The following is a 16346-nucleotide window of genomic DNA, read 5'->3' as shown; positions in this document are numbered from 1 at the left end:
AATTTAATTCAGAGTTATTTGATACAAGTATTTTTTAGTGATGCCAAATTTTCGACCAAAAATTGATTAGCCTAAGGCCTAATAGTGACAAAATAATACTATTTATTAATGGTAGATCTAGATGTAGATCAACCCCCTGATTAATTAATAATCAATAATTTAGTACTAAAAATAGTTGGTCAACAGTAAGCCTTAATTAATTAAAATAAACTTTTAAAATGATGTATGTTAGCAAACGTCAGCAGTGTAAGAGAACAGACGTCATCATACCAAAAAGATATAACGCCATCATTCAATCATTCATCTTTTTCTTTGAACACAATTTATGGATTATGTTGATGTTTGATCAAACTCTATACTACATATCTATATCTATACTACTTCCTCCGTTTTCTTTTAGATGCAACACACACTTTTTCACAGTATTTAAGAAATGTGGGGTTCACATGATATAATACACTTTAAAATGGGATGACTGGTTGTTATGAGTGTAATTTAGTAGATCATGTGCTTTAAATAAGGAAAATAGTATAGTTTTTCCTTAAAGTAACTTTCCTTTTATAGTGTGTTGCAAGTATTGTGACATTTCCTTTTTAGGGAAGTGTTGCAAGTAAAAGAAAACGGGGGAAGTATATATTAAAAGGCGTTTCTTTTAAAGGAACGGTGCCACGTGACACTCTTCATAGTACGTGTGCCTATATCACAATGCCACGTCATCATCCAAAGTATATGCGCCATGAAAGCTAGCCACTTCATTCAACAAAATAAAATATGCTTTCAACAAGATTCGAACCCATAACCTCCAATATATAGAGGTAATACTTTTACCATCTCAACCAACTGCAACTATTATTAATGTTTCAAGTTTCATATAATATTATAATATTCCTTTCATTTATTAAGTAAATTAGAGGTAATATAATTCATGTATTTTTTACAAGATTAAAATAAAACTACATATAATTTAAAAAAAAGTGACATCCAAGATAACGCTCGAACTACTACACACACTAACTATATACAAATAGTCGAACATAATTGTTAAATTAAAGCAAGAAGTACACAAATTATTAGCAACCTGGGGCATCGCGCGGGGTACACACTAGTTTCTAATTATAATGTTGTTGTTCAATTTTTACTACCATTATCAAAAAAAAAAAAAAAATTTACAAAAGTTTACACACTTCACATTATAGTATATTGACTATACTATTACCAATTCAATAATGTCTCCAAATGTATAAACTGAAAGATTAAAGTTATGATTGTGACATGTAATATGTGGTTTATGTAATACAGAATAGTAAAATACTACGTATATAATTTGCGCGGAGATATAGCATGCATGTCAATTTTCTTTCATTACTCATTGTAGGGTTCGTTAAAGAGTTTAAAATAATCAAAAAATTTCACTAGTATGTAGGGGGAAAAAACATAATGTAGAGGATACTATTTATTAAAAACTTCTCGTTACGGAGTAGTAATTTTCATAGAGTATGTAGTTTTATAATTGATGATTATATGACCTTGAAAAGTGTGAAAAGCAATATAATAAAACAAATTAAAGGGAGTAAGTTATACTATGTTTTTAAATGAAATACCATAAGAGAAAATGATTAAATAAAATAAAATAAAAAAATTCAGAGTGAGAGTAATATACTATGTTTTTAAATATATAATTATTGTAAATAGGAACATATTAATGAAGTAGAGAAAATATTACAAACAAATTACACCTCCTTCTGCAAAAAATACATTACAGTTAAAATCAATAAAGTTTTTAAAAAACATCAATAAAATTTGAATTAATACATTACACTATAGCACTTAGGGCCTGTTCATATTTACTTAACTGAGTTGAACTGATTGGAGCTAAACTGAACTGAACGGATTGGAGCTGAACTCAACTAAATAGAGTTGAAATGAATATTTTACGAGAGATGGAAATCAGGAGCTAAACTGAACTGATTGGAGTTGAGTTGAGCCGAACTAAACTAAACAGAAATTAAGCTGAAGTGAACATGCCCTTAGGCTAGATGAAACCAATTAAATAAAAAAATTGTAGATAGTGATGGAGTATAAAACGTAATCCTGAACCTCAACCATCAGCTTAAGCTTTTTGTTGAGTTGGTCCTTTAACATGGTATCGGAGCCAACGTGACACAAAGATCACGTGTTCCAATCTCATCCGCCCTTCCTTCAAAGTGGAATTAATTCGCACCAAGTATGGGCAGGCCAGTTTTGCATCCACATTTCAAGCCCAAAGGCCTTTTATGTGAGGGGGAGTGATAGAGTATAAAACATATTCCTGGACCTCAACCATCATCTTAAACATATTCCTAGACCTCAACAATCAGCTTTCAGGAATATGTTTTATACTCTATCAGATAGAATATTAATACCGTATCAATTAATGGATTTCAAAATACTCCGTAAAATACTCTATAGTTTGTATGTTGCATGGAAAAAATAACTATGCTAGGAAGTAATTTTTCTTGGTTTTGAAAGAGCTACTATGCTTAAATAAAATAGGCGGAATTTATTGATATATAGACATTGGGTACCACATTTAATACTCAAATCAACTAAACTATTTGACATTAACATTATTGTACTTATTTTAACTATTGTTCGGAATAGTACATGGAGTAGTTGAATCTATGTTCAGTGTTTTGTGATTGAAAATTGTTTAGGTTGACGAATTATATGCACATGTTTAAACTACAAATTAAGCTTGTTTAACGAGACATTGATATCAAAAAGTGCACGATTAAATTTTTCTTTAACTAGTCTTCCTCAATCTAATAACAATAACATGGATAAGGATTGCTGAATTGTCAACAAGAATCGCTTTCATAAAAGATAAAAGATAAAAAAAAAAAAAAAAAAAAAAAAAAAAAAAAAAAAAAAAAAAAAAAAAAAAAAAAAAAATATCGAAAGACATAAATCAATTGTACGTCCTTGAACATTGATATCAAACAATTATTTCATTCACGTAATATTTAAAAAACTAGAGATAGAGAGAGAGAGGAAAAAAAAAAAACTCGAAGACCCACTCAACATTCCCCAAAAGACCCTTGTATCGTACTACTTTACAATAACAACGGTTTTACTTATTATTTGGACAAAAGCTCAACAATATAGAATTTAAAACCAAGTAAATTAAAACAACATTCTTTCTTTTTAATCATGCTCAATTTTTTGTATACAAATCGTACGATGAATGGAGTGAAATTAGTTTACTCCCACATAGGCGAAACATTCATCTCCGCAAAAGGGATGTCTTGCAATTGCAATGCACCATCCACATCATATAATTGTTCATAACCTGCCGCCAAATCGCACCCGTCTATGTCTTCCACATATGAACTAGCCATATAATTTGGGCTCATGAGTATACTTGGTGAGAACACCACATCTGGCTGCTGGTTGACACCACCAATAATAGTCGCGTCATCTACTATTGGTGGTTTTGGGATGTTCACTGAATCAATGAAGCATGGGGGAGATTTATTAGTAGTCTTACATGGTGAAGAGCATTCACCATTTTGTAAAGAAAGTTCCTTCGATGACCTATTAGAAGAAGATGGGAAAATTAGGGCAGAAGGTTTATTAAGGTTTTGTTTAGGGATTTGGGTAGGGTTTTTGGACTCAAAGCTTATAATGTTGATAAAATCTTTTTCAGAAGAATCTGACACGTGTACTTGAGTAGGGCTGGCAATCGGATCAGGTCGGGTCGGGTTCGTGTTCGGGTCAGTTGATTTCGGGTCAGCTGACCCCCAACCCGAACCTGATCCATTTAACTTTTCGGGTTGAGATCCCCAACCCGAACCTGATATTTTCGGGTTCGGGTCAACCCGAAAGTAACCTGATTTTTTTTTTATTATTATTTTTAATTTTTAAAATCAGGTTTTGACCTGAAAATTACTTGAAATTACTGGGTTCAGGTCAAGTAATCTAGTTCGACTTGATTTTTTGTTTGGGAAACAAATTGATATTTTCATCCCATCTAATAATTTCAAACTGATATTCTACAGCAAAACACCGAAATAAAGTCGTAAATATAAAGAAACTAGCCTAATTAACGATTACATCCAACATACCAAAAATCCAAAATAAAGTCTACTGAAATTCAAATTAGAATTCGCAATCAAAAAAAAAAAAATTGATGAAGATTTGAGGATCCGAAGATTTGAAGGAGAAGAAAAGTGGAACGTGTATACTGTATACTCGTCACTCTTGGTCTCGTGGAGCGGTGGAGGAGCTGAAGAACTGATTATGTGAGAAATTTGATGTGAGGAATTAAGGATGTTTGAGAAATCAGAAATGAGGATGAGAGAGAAACGGCTGCAATATGAAAAGTATCACAATATGAGGATTTTAGGGTTTAGTTTTATTAGGTAGCTTGCTTTGGGCTTGGGCTTAAGTGACTTATTTTGTTTTCTTTAGGTTTTTTTTTTTTTTGAAGGATTTCGTTTTCTTTAGGTTTAATTTTGTTTTCTTTTTTTTTCTTTTTTTTTTCGGGTTAAGTGGGTCGTTTTCGGGTTGAAATTTTCAACCTTAACCTAACCCATTTAATTTTCAGGTCGGGTTCGTGTCGACCCATTTAAGTTTTCGGGTCGAAAATCTCAACCCTAACCCGTTATTTTCAGGTCGGGTTCGGGTCGGGTTTTCGGGTCGGGTCAGTTTTTGCCAGCCCTATACTTGAGGGACAATATTACTGTGTAAGAGAGGGTTGCAAGAATGATGAGCATAGTAAATGATCTTATATTTTGTAGGGCTACTTGATATCTTTTGGACATGTTTTGTTGCTTGACAATTCTGATCATCTCTGTATCCACATCTATAGTATTCCCTATATTTATAGATCAAAATTAAACAAAATAATTATTAATTAGCATAACCAATTTCATATTCATCCATTTACTTTCACTTGCAACAATTTGACCAAACGATCTCACAGTTTTAGTCAAAGTGTTGTAATTAAAAGTGAATGAGAGAAGTATATAATTTTAAGGAGTTCGTGTTTAACAAATAAGACTAGTGTATTTACCTAGGGTGCTTTGAGTTGAGGATCGGCTTTTCACCATATTTTCTCCATGCGTAGCCATCAGGCTCAAGATTAAAAGTTTCTATTATCCTTGACCTATAAAATGAAATAAGATTTTAAGGTGTTATGATCTTAATAAGATTTAATTATTCATATTATGTACTAGTTAGCTTCTTATAGCATAATGTACAATTAAGAAAATCTAACTATCATAAATATTTAATTTTTTTTCAATCCGATGACTTTTCATATTGTGAACATGAAAAAGAATGTTTGCTAATGTTACAATTGATATAATCACAATTTCAACAAAACATATTGGATCTTTGGACTTTACAACTTGATTCTATCCAACAAGCCTTGCCGATCCAAATTTGAATCTCATTTCTTATAACTTTGATGCATGTAAACATTAGTTTGAAAACTAGACCTTTGAATTCCCAAAGGACATTGATATGAGTTGATCAAGCTCAACTTTCAATGAAACAGTTTGGATTTGTTTCAAATCATTGATCCTTGTTTTTATCAAATCAACCCCATATTTGTGTTTCAACCTTTTATTTTATTTTCCCAAAAAGGATGTGTTTCCGCTTTAACATTAACTAAATAATAAGAGCCTACATCTCACTAACTAATAATTATAATGAAATTTATTTTACGCTATATATACATAAGAAAAAGAAAAAATACATTAAGAGCCTCTCCTCACAAGTGGAACTCGTAAAACAACACATCTATATTGTAATAGAGAAGAAAAAAAACGCACCTGCTTTTTTGACCAACTTTTGATTTTTGACAAATTGAGGGTTTTGAAGATTGGGATAATTGCTTTAAGATGGAGATGGAAGAGTCAAACGAATTGATAATGGTGGCATAATGACTTTCCAAAAATGGCAAGATCTTGTCATTTTGGGAGCTTTGATTTTGGTAATCTTTATTACTACTTGCATTACCACATTCTAATTCGGGTGGAAAAAGTAGTAATGATCGTAGTTTACTAGTTGCTTCCCAACCCTTTTTCAACTCTTCTTCTAATAATACCTTCATATCCATTTTTTTTTTCTTCAATCTTACTTCTTAATTCCTCTATATTATTTATATTTCTATTTTTGTTGTTTATGTGCACAAATAAAGAGATGATTCGTCTTTATTATAAGGAAGAAGTTAAGCAACATATCTAATGTCAACAATACTATTTAAACACAACTTGCATGATTTTTAATTAGAATATAAACAGCCAAAGTCTGCAGTAAGATTTCGGATAGATACGAATGATTTTTATAATAGCAAATTAATTAAGCAAGTAATTAAATAAGGGTTAGCTCATTGACCAACAAGTAATTTAAAAAAGGATTGCTCGTAGACCATAAAGTGATTACGCGCTTATGATGACAAATATGAAATATAGTCTTTCAATTCAGGCCGGTAGATCTATCAAATGGGTTGAGTTCAGGGTTGATGTGTTTTTTAATAATGTATGGTTGGTGCACCCGGGTGCACCATGCGCATGGTGCACCCGGAAAGAACATTTGGAATATTTAAAAGAACATGGGCGAAAAAAAGAACATTATAGATAATTATAAAGAACGTGAGCATAATATGTTCTTTAAGTTTGATTATTATGTTCTTTAATGTATGTACATTACACACACACAAAAAAAAAAAAATTCAATCACCCGAGTAACCAGGAAAAAGAACATGTTCTTTAATATATTATCGTGTTCTTTTTGTAAAGACTTTATGTTCTTTGGCTAGTGGTGATCAAAGTTAGACCAACCCGGCCCGATTTTGGACGGGTTTCGGGCAGAAATTTTTTCGCCCCACAAATCGGGTCGGGCCCGTAAATTTAATTTTTTGGGCAAGTTTGGGAATGCGTTTTTACGCATTTTAGTCGATTTTTTTTACTCAGCCCGAAAATCCTGCACTACCGGACCACTTTGGGCAGATTTGGGCAAAAAAACTTTGGCCCGACCCGAGAAGTGAGCTGCTTTTTTAACCTTGGCCCGGCCCGCCCAATGGTCACCTCTATTTGTCGAACACAAACATGTTCTTTTTTGTCAAATATAATGTTCTTTTTCAAACATGATTAACCACCCGAGTAACCATGAAAAATAACATGTTCTTTTTGTAAAGATTTTATGTTCTTTGTAATGTCATGTTCTTGTCAAACACAAACATGTTCTTTTGTCAAACAAAAGGTATGTTCTTTTTCAAACACTAGCATGTTCTTTTTTTTTGCCCATGTTCTTTAAAATTTGTCTAATGTTCTTTCCGGGTGCACCATGCACATGGTGCACCCGGGTGCACTATACTATTTCAGTTTTTTAAACACTAACTTTTTAAAATTTTGGAGCATTCATATTCTAAAATTATAATAATTTAGATATAGATTAGAATTTTTTTTTGCTAAACTTAATTAACTTTTTTTTACTAAACATTATTTCAGTAGGGTGAAAAGAATGTAAATTTAGATGTTTAAGATATAATAAACTTTGAGAAAATACAAGTTTATAACCTTGATAATTGATAAACAAATAGTGTTTATCAAGGCCTCAAGGGGTGTATATGTTATATGTAAATTATATTTTGGTTAACTGTTTGTTGAAGCTAAAAGGTTTTAATGATGATGAACTTAAACTAAAGCATATAAAGGTTTTCAAGTGTTTGATTAGTTTAGGTGAAGTTGATCTTGGTGATGGAAGATGTAACTTGAACTAAGAAGACATGAAGAGATCCTTATATATACAGAAAGTTAAACAAAGAAGAAGAAGAAGAGTTCTCTAGCAAGAACTGAGTTCTCTAACAAGAACTGAGTTCCTTAAAAAGAATGTTCCCTAACAGAAACCTGAAGACAGGAAGCTGAGATGTCAGCCTGGTCTGCGACTGAGGACAGTAAGTTCCTAAAGGAACTTATTCTGCGTGAAGCCCAAATAACCTACCTGTACAGAAGTGCAGCGCAACAATATTATTTAGCTAAGATTTTATCTTCTAGATTTATTGTTAAATATGTTAAGTAGGTTATGCACAAGATTTATTAGAAGCGTGGCAAGTTAGCTTGGTAAATAAATTTAAAGGAAAAAGCTAAAGAATAGATTTTAGAAAAATATTTTCTAAGGGCTTGTTTGACACTATTTTTTGTTTTCACTTTTCAGTTTTTTAGAAAACAAAAAACTAAAAACAAGAAACAAGAAAAAGGTGTTTTCACTTTTCTGTTGTCAGTTTTCAAAATTATCATGAATTTAGTAAATTTGACTAACTTTTTAATCATTATATAACATATATAATATGATTTTGAAAAACAAAAACCAAAAAACAGAAAACCACAGTGATGCCAAACGAACCTAAAATGTTTTATTTCTTAAAATCGGTTTGTTAAAAAGATATTATTCTTTTTAACAATATCTTTCTATCTTATTTTCCGGAAAAGATTTTCTTCAAATAAGATTTACTTAAAACCGTGTTTTAAAGATAAGGAAAGTTAACTTGTTTATCTTTTAGCTAGAAAACCTACTTACTATACAAGTCATAATTGTATAAATAGTAGAGATCGAAATGGTTTAAGGTTTTTGTGAGTTTATGCGTGGAGAAATTATAGAGCATTAATTGAGTAAGTTTACCAAGCTTCTAACCTTGTCATATTAGTTTCGAATTTTGTGCATAGCTTGCCTATCATATACTAGGTGTCATACACTTGTATTGGTTTGAGTTATTTGGGTGAGTGTGTTATTTAATTTATACATTGCATACAGATTGTGTAAGCTTCTAGTGTGAAGTTGAGAGTTTTGTACTTTGGGAGTACGAGTAAATCTAAGTGTGGTACTTAGATTGGGTAGGATAGGGTCATACTGTGTAGCAAGTTCATTCTGGAACTTGTGAGTAAAGGTCTGTGTAGAATAGGTTGTAACTTGGTGTTTACCCTATTATAGTGAAGTGGTTTGTGTTTGAAATCCCTAAGGTAGGGTCGAGGTTTTACTTCCAGTTGGGCCCTGGAAGGTTTCCTCGTAAAATATGTGTGTCTTTGCAATTTCCTATATGCATTGTTTGATTATTCCGCAAAAGTAGTCAATAGGAACTCACATACAATTCATTTCCCTCTTGTATTGATCGTTTCAACTAACACTGTTATTTTCTCTCTCCTCCTTCAACCTTTTGGTATTTTCTGATCAGATTTTCTCTCTCCTTCTTCAACATTTTGTTGTTTTCTCTCCTGCTTCAACCTTTAATTTCAATGGTGGAAATCTGAAACCTAAAGTCCCAAACCCAGATTCCACTTCTTTAATTCTACACGGCACCAACACCTATGGCAGTTCAAAATTACGCTGTCGCGAATGAAAGGCTCTCAGCTCTCCCTAGTAGGTTGATATGACCCTAATTTACACTCTTTTTTTAGCAGGGTGTCTATTTGCTTCGCCGCGAAGCAGCCATTGTTGATGAAGAGGAGGACTATAGGAAGAAGAGGAAGACGACGGGACGAGGAGGAAGGCTTTGTGGGTTTGATTGGCGGAAGGCAGACAGATGGTGGTGGCTGTGATGAGTTTCGGATGGTGGTGGACCAAGTGGTGGTGCTGGTGGTGGAAGATTTGAGAAAAGGTGAGAGAAAGGAAATAAATAGTTACAAACGGTGAGTTAACACCGTTAACTCCAAAAATTTGTCCAACGTATCATAGTGGCCCACAAACAGTAAAAAATATTTTTTATTTTATAAAAAAAAACACAATTTTCAATGCAACTTTTTTACGAAAATATCATTTGATAAACATAATTTGTTTATCAAGGTTATAGTTTGGGTTTGCATATAAACTTCCCCTCAAATAATTTCGATTAACATTATGAAATCATGCAAGTATGTGTGCACAAGATTTGCCTACCCCAACTAATTTGTTACTCTACAAATTTTAGTTTAATTTCTTTTTAAATACTCTCATCATGTGCTAACCTTTATTATAAATCCAGGTCAACTATTCTACTACTTTTTTTTAAAGCAACTACGAAGTATATTAGAGATATTAATTACTAAAAATTAATGCTATTGAATTAAATTAATTGCTTACTTTGCGGAGAAGAAATTAAATTGACGTCACTTGATTTAAATAGTTCGAATAGAAGTCTACCAGCGATGTGATGAACAACTAAATGTATGCAATTCTTATCTGTAGCTTGCATCATAAATTCCTTTTATAAAGCCATCATTTTAAGTTGCAAGACCTCACATCTCAACATTTTCAATATAGAAATGGTTGTGGCAAAAAACAAGGCCATGGATGACCTTTTTTCTCCATACCAATTGGGCTCATGCAAGCTCTCCCACAGGTTAGTTGTTGAGCTAGGCTTATGTATTTAGCTTATATTGGGCTTATGTTTTAGCCCGATCCTAGGTTGTATAAATATACCCTTATACGTAATACACTGACTAAGGATTCACATTCTTGACATGGTATCAGGCCTAAAACTCTAAACCCTAAAACACTGATTTTTTTTTTCAACGCTTAATCATCAACAATGGAGGCCGGAAAGATTGATCCTGCTTCTCCGTTTTACCTTGGCTCCGGTGATCAACCGGGTAATTTGATTACACACGTCATCTTCACAGGTGATAACTACTTGGCATGGTCGAGGGCGATTACACTATCTCTTCGATCTAGGAGGAAATTTGTGTTTGTTGATGGAACCATCACCAAACCTACAGAGAAGAAGAAGCTGCTTAATTGGGAGACGGTCAATTCGATGCTAGTCTCCTGGTTATTGCGGTCTATGGACACTAAGGTTGCGGCATCGATCCCTTACTTTGAGGAGGTGAAGCGCCTATGGGATTATTTAGAGGCACGCTATTGTGTTTCGAATGGACCTCGTTTGCAACAATTGCGGACTAGCATCACCGATTGCAAGCAACAAAAGGGTATGACTGTTGAAGCATATTACACGAAATTGATGGGGTTATTTGATGAACTCACGCGAATCAAGCCCCTCCATGGCTGCGAGTGTGGACTTTGCACGTGTAATGTGGCTGGCAAGTTTGCTAAGGATCGAGATGAAGAAATTTTGCACCAATTTCTGATTGGTATTGATGATGACTTATATGCGGTGGTGAGGACGAACTTGCTTTCTCAACAACCCCCTGCTGATTTGAACCGTGCTTATCAAGCTTTCCTCCAAGAGGAGGAATCCCGTGGCATTGCAAAAGGAAAAGCCGAGAAATCGAAGGAGGCTCATGTTTTTGCTGTGCCTTCTATGCGTGGGAAAGGTAATTTTGATCGTCAAGATCGATCAAAATTATATTGCACTCACTGTAAAAAATCGGGACATGATGTGGAAGGATGCTTTGACCTCCATGGCTACCCCGAATGGTGGTTCGAGCTCAAAGGGAAGGGAAAAGGGCGAGACAGAGCTGCTGCCCCTGCCCCTGCCTCACTGCCGAAGTCTGCTGCTGCTGCCCCTGCACCGAAGCACACACCTGCTGCCCCTGTTGCTCGTGCTAACAACATCACAGGAACTCCTTAAGCTTCTGCCGGTGTGTCTTTGGCCGATCTCAAGCCTTCCGATGTTCAGGTTTTGCTAAATATGGTTCACAATCAACAAGAGCGAATGCAAGGTGAGTGTGTGCCGGGTTCTTGGATTATAGATACGGGGGCTTCTCATCATGTAACCGGGGATGAATCGTGCTTGTTGGATGTGTGTTCAATTGCAGCGTGTCCCGTGGGCTTGCCTAATGGAGACCAAGCCGTGGCCTTGAAAGAGGGTCGAGTTTGGTTGAGCGATGATTTAATATTGGAGCATGTTTTATTTGTTCCAAAATTAAAATGCAATTTAATATCGGTGTCAAAAATGATTGATGATTCTCAATGTTTTGTTCGTTTCACTAATTCTTTATGTGCTATACAGGACCTACATTCGGGGAGCCTGATTGGAGCCGGTGAACGGAAGGACGGACTCTATTACTTTCGGCGAATTCCTACAGTATGTGTGGTGCAAGTTCCGGGGCTGTCTGTGTTCGAGTTATGGCATCGGCGACTTGGGCATCCGTCAGACAAAGTTGTCAAGTTAGTTCCTGCTGTTAGTAATAGTACTACTATGAAACATTTAAATAAAGCTTGTGATGTGTGTCCTCAAGCTAAGCAGTCTAGGGATAATTTTCCTAATAGTGATAGCAAGGCTAGTAGAATTTTTGAGTTAATTCATTGTGATTAATGGGGGTCGTATAAAACTCCGTCTACTTGTGGTGCACATTATTTTTTGACATTAGTTGATGATTTTTCAAGAGGTGTTTGGGTTTATTTGTTGAATTCCAAAACTGAAGTTTATTCCGCATTTTTATCATTTTTTGCTATGATTGAGCGTCAATTTGAAACGACCGTCAAATTGGTGAGGAGTGATAATGGAACTGAATTCAATTGTATGCTTCCGTATTTCAATGAACATGGCATTATTTTTCAAACTTCATGTGTTGGGACACCCCAACAAAATGGTCGTGTTGAAAGAAAACATCAACATATATTGAATGTGGCTCGTGCTTTCATGTTTCAAGGGAATTTACCTATTGGTTTTTGGGGTGAGTGTGTTCTTGGGGCGGTATATTTGATTAATCGTACACCCTCTCGGTTACTACAAAACAAAACTCCATATGAAATTTTATTTGATAAAGAGCCTAGCTTTGATGAGTTGCGTGTTTTTGGTTCTCTTTGTTTTGCCCATAACCAAAAATCCAAGGGAGATAAATTTGCACCTAGAAGTCGAAAGTGTGTTTTTCTAGGCTACCCTCACGGTAAAAAGGGGTGGAAATTGTATGACCTTGAAACGGGGGAGATTTTTGTGTCTCGTGATGTGAAATTTTTTGAGAATGAATTCCCTTTTGCTAGTGAAAAGAACTTGATTAATGGCTCCGAAAATAATGTGGACATGCATAATATGGATGTGGATAATGTGGGGGTCGATATTGATTTTTTGGATGATTTGGAGGCGATTTTGGAGGTGAGTGAAGGGAGCCGAGAGCTGCATCCAGAGCCCACTGCCGAGACTGCTGCTGCTGCCCCTGGCAGTGCAGTCCGCAGCCCACCTGCGGCAGCTGGCAGTGACCGCAGCCAGCCTGCGGCAGGGGCTGCTTTGGCCAGCAGCAGCGCTGCCTCTGCGGTGGACGACAGAGCAGCAGCAGCCCGGGACAGCAGTGCTGGCAGCACCCTTGACATTGGGGCAGCTGCTAGCGACGTAGGTGAGGGTGATGAAAATGTTCTTGATGTTGGTCGTGGGGTTCGTGTACGACGTGCACCGGGTTGGCATCAAGATTATGTGGCACATACTGTACAAGCGACGAGTCCTCCTAGTTCACTTTCTCCATGCTCCTCAGGTACTCCTTATCCTATAGCACATTATGTGAATTGTGAAAATTTTTCCCTGCGACACCGTATATTTCTTGCAGCTGTAATTGCAGGGACTGAGCCTCGTAATTTCAAAGAGGCTATGAAAGATGCAGGGTGGAGAGAAGCAATGCAGAAGGAGATTGCAGCATTGGAAGACAATCAGACATGGGTGATGGCTCAATTACCTCCGGGGAAGACGGCTCTTGGTTGCAGATGGGTCTATAAAATCAAGTACAATTCTGATGGTACAGTTGAACGATTAAAGGCTCGTCTGGTCATATTTGGCAATCATCAAGTTGAGGGCATTGATTATAATGAGACGTTTGCTCCTGTGGCTAAAATGGTTACAGTTCGAACTTTCTTAGCGGTTGCGGCTGCGAAAAATTGGGAATTGCATCAAATGGATGTTCATAATGCCTTTCTTCATGGTGATCTTGATGAGGAGGTTTATATGAAGCCACCTCCTGGGTTTCATGGTAGCAAACCAGGAATGGTTTTTCGTCTTCAGAAATCGCTTTATGGTCTTCGTCAGGCACCCCGCTGTTGGTTTGCCAAACTTGCAGGGTCACTCAAAAGGTATGGCTTTAAACAGTCATATTCTGATTATTCTCTGTTTACTCTGAATCAAGGGAATGTCCATCTTAGTGTTCTGGTGTATGTTGATGACTTATTGATTTCTGGCAATTCGGCTTCTGTGATTTCTGATTTCAAGGCATATTTGAGTGAATGTTTTCATATGAAAGATTTGGGTGTGTTGAAATACTTCCTTGGTATTGAGGTTGCTCGTAGTCCGGAAGGCATATTTCTGTGCCAACGGAAATATACACTTGATATTATTGCAGAGTCTGGTTTGTTAGGGGCACGCCCGGCAGGTACTCCAATTGAGCAGAACCACACTCTGGCAAAATCAGAGGCACTACCTATTGCGGACCCCGAAATGTATCGGCGGCTTGTAGGTCGTTTGATCTATTTGTCTTTCACTAGACCAGATTTGGCATACACGGTCCATATTTTGTCTCAATTTATGCATCAACCTCGTCAAGATCATTGGGAGGCAGCTCTTCGTACCGTGCGCTATTTGAAGGGTTGCCCGGGCCAGGGTATTCTTTTGAGGTCAGATTGTGACTTGCAATTGACAGGTTGGTGTGATGCAGATTGGGCTAGTTGCCCTCTTACGAGACGTTCGATTACAGGTTATTTGATGTTCCTTGGGAATTCTCCTATTTCTTGGAAAACTAAGAAGCAGGATACTGTTGCTAAATCTTCTGCAGAATCTGAGTACCGTACGATGTCTAAGGCCACTGATGAGTTGAAGTGGTTGAAGGGTCTTCTTGATAGTTTGGGAGTTTCACATCCGCAAGCGATGAGTTTATTTTGTGACAGTCAGTCTGCGTTGTATATTGCGCAGAATCCGGTCTTTCACGAACGTACTAAGCATATTGAGGTTGATTGTCATTATGTTCGGGATGCAATTCAGGATGGGATAATTCGACCATCATATGTGAAGACCACGGACCAACTAGCAGACATCTTCACTAAGGCATTAAGCAAGCAACAATTTTTGTATTTACTTGGCAAGTTGGGCATTTGTGATTTGCATGCTCCAACTTGAGGGGGGGTGTTGAGCTAGGCTTATGTATTTAGCTTATATTGGGCTTATGTTTTAGCCCGATCCTAGGTTGTATAAATATACCCTTATACGTAATACACTGACTAAGGATTCACATTCTTGACATTAGTTCCTTTAAATTCGATTTAATATAGTAAATTCATAACTAAATTCAGTAAAGAATACATTATAGTCAAAAATCATTTTGTCATATGAAGTATATATATAGGACACTCTATCTCTATTACATAAGTCTGCAATTTATGATCGAGTTTGGTGTCATACCATTACATTTAACGTATTCTTTCAAAATGATTGTATTGTACTCCTTCATTCATAATACGCATGTCAGTACATAACTTTAATTGTACGGTAATAAAATTCTAACAATATAAAAAATGATATGAAAAAGTATATGTCCAAAGTTAATACGAAGTAGTTAATAAATAGTTAAAAAAAAAAAGGGTCAAACTAAGTCGATTAATATAAGACACTATGTAATTTTTATGCACAATTGCATGAATTTAGACCGATCTAACGCATACTAACTAATTAGATCATGAATTCATGATTGAAACTATTTTCATTCATAGGATAGTTTTGTCGTCGATGAGTAGGTGTCGGGCCATAAACGGAATACCAAATGAAACACTCGAGAAGTATTACACCCAACGATCCACTCATGGTGGTTTGCTCATTACTGAAGGCACCCTCATCGCCCCAGTAACTGCACGGTAATTATATTATTATGGTAGTCATATTTCAAAAGATGACTATAATCATTAAAACATTATGGTATTCATATATACGAAGCACATATTTTAAAGTTCGACCTTATTTTTTATTTATTGTTTTCTTTCAATAGATACTCTAAAATGGTTGATGTTAAGGGTCAAGGTTGGTTTTGCCCCCTAAACAAATTTGTTCCTCCTCATTGCCCTGGAATCTACACAAACCAACAAGTTGAATCATGGAAGAAAGTGGTAGACTCAGTTCATGGTAAAGGGGCCATCATTTTTTGTCAATTGTGGCACGTTGGTCAGGTTTTTAGTCAAGGTTCGAATTCATCAAACCAATTATATTAGGTCATGTTATTATAAATTTAATTTTCACAATTTCAATTCAGTTTAGTTTAGCTATTTATTACAAGTGTAATTTAGCTCAGCTTAACTCAATTATATTCATCATATCATCAAATCATAATCATCGTCGTCATCATTATCAATTATTTGTCATCTAGCATCATCGTCATTCAATTTGGTTCATCTTTGTTTAGTTCAACTTTACCCAAAAAAAAAATGTAATTTTTATTTATTCTTCGTATTACTTTGACTAA

At 35.5% G+C, this 16346-nt stretch overlaps 2 protein-coding genes across 2 annotated transcripts; one reads left to right on the top strand and one right to left on the bottom strand.

Moving 5' to 3' along the window:
• Positions 1 to 3239: 3239 nt before the first annotated feature.
• LOC145604418 (uncharacterized) lies at positions 3240 to 6103 on the bottom strand. The gene is made up of 4 exons (XM_081660324.1): positions 5817 to 6103; positions 5054 to 5146; positions 4722 to 4855; positions 3240 to 3484 (listed from the first exon to the last, which is right to left on the bottom strand). The coding sequence occupies exons 1-4, from the start codon at positions 6101 to 6103 to the stop codon at positions 3240 to 3242; spliced, it is 759 nt and encodes a 252-aa protein (XP_081516450.1).
• A 4446-nt stretch (positions 6104 to 10549) lies between these two features.
• Positions 10550 to 11548, top strand: LOC145604417 (uncharacterized). The gene has a single exon (XM_081660323.1). It carries the CDS (start codon positions 10550 to 10552, stop codon positions 11546 to 11548), a length of 999 nt encoding a protein of 332 aa, XP_081516449.1.
• Positions 11549 to 16346: the final 4798 nt, after the last annotated feature.

This window comes from Chenopodium album, chromosome 22, assembly GCF_948465745.1.
Source record: "Chenopodium album chromosome 22, dcCheAlbu1.1, whole genome shotgun sequence".
Classification (NCBI taxonomy): domain Eukaryota; kingdom Viridiplantae; phylum Streptophyta; class Magnoliopsida; order Caryophyllales; family Amaranthaceae; genus Chenopodium; species Chenopodium album.
This window is presented reverse-complemented; position numbering and strand designations above follow the sequence as displayed.

What these genes read in the sequence shown, in the direction of transcription:
- LOC145604418 (XM_081660324.1), bottom strand. Translation starts at nt 6,103, where the DNA reads ATGGATATGAAGGTATTATTAGAAGAAGAGTTGAAAAAGGGTTGGGAA. An exon ending in AAAGTTGGTCAAAAAAGCAG is followed by an intron (nt 5,147 to 5,816) that starts GTGCGTTTTTTT and finishes TTCATTTTATAG; the next exon opens with GTCAAGGATAATAGAAACTT. An exon ending in TTGCAACCCTCTCTTACACA is followed by an intron (nt 3,485 to 4,721) that starts GTAATATTGTCC and finishes TCATTGATTCAG; the next exon opens with TGAACATCCCAAAACCACCA.
- LOC145604417 (XM_081660323.1), top strand. Translation starts at nt 10,550, where the DNA reads ATGGAGGCCGGAAAGATTGATCCTGCTTCTCCGTTTTACCTTGGCTCC.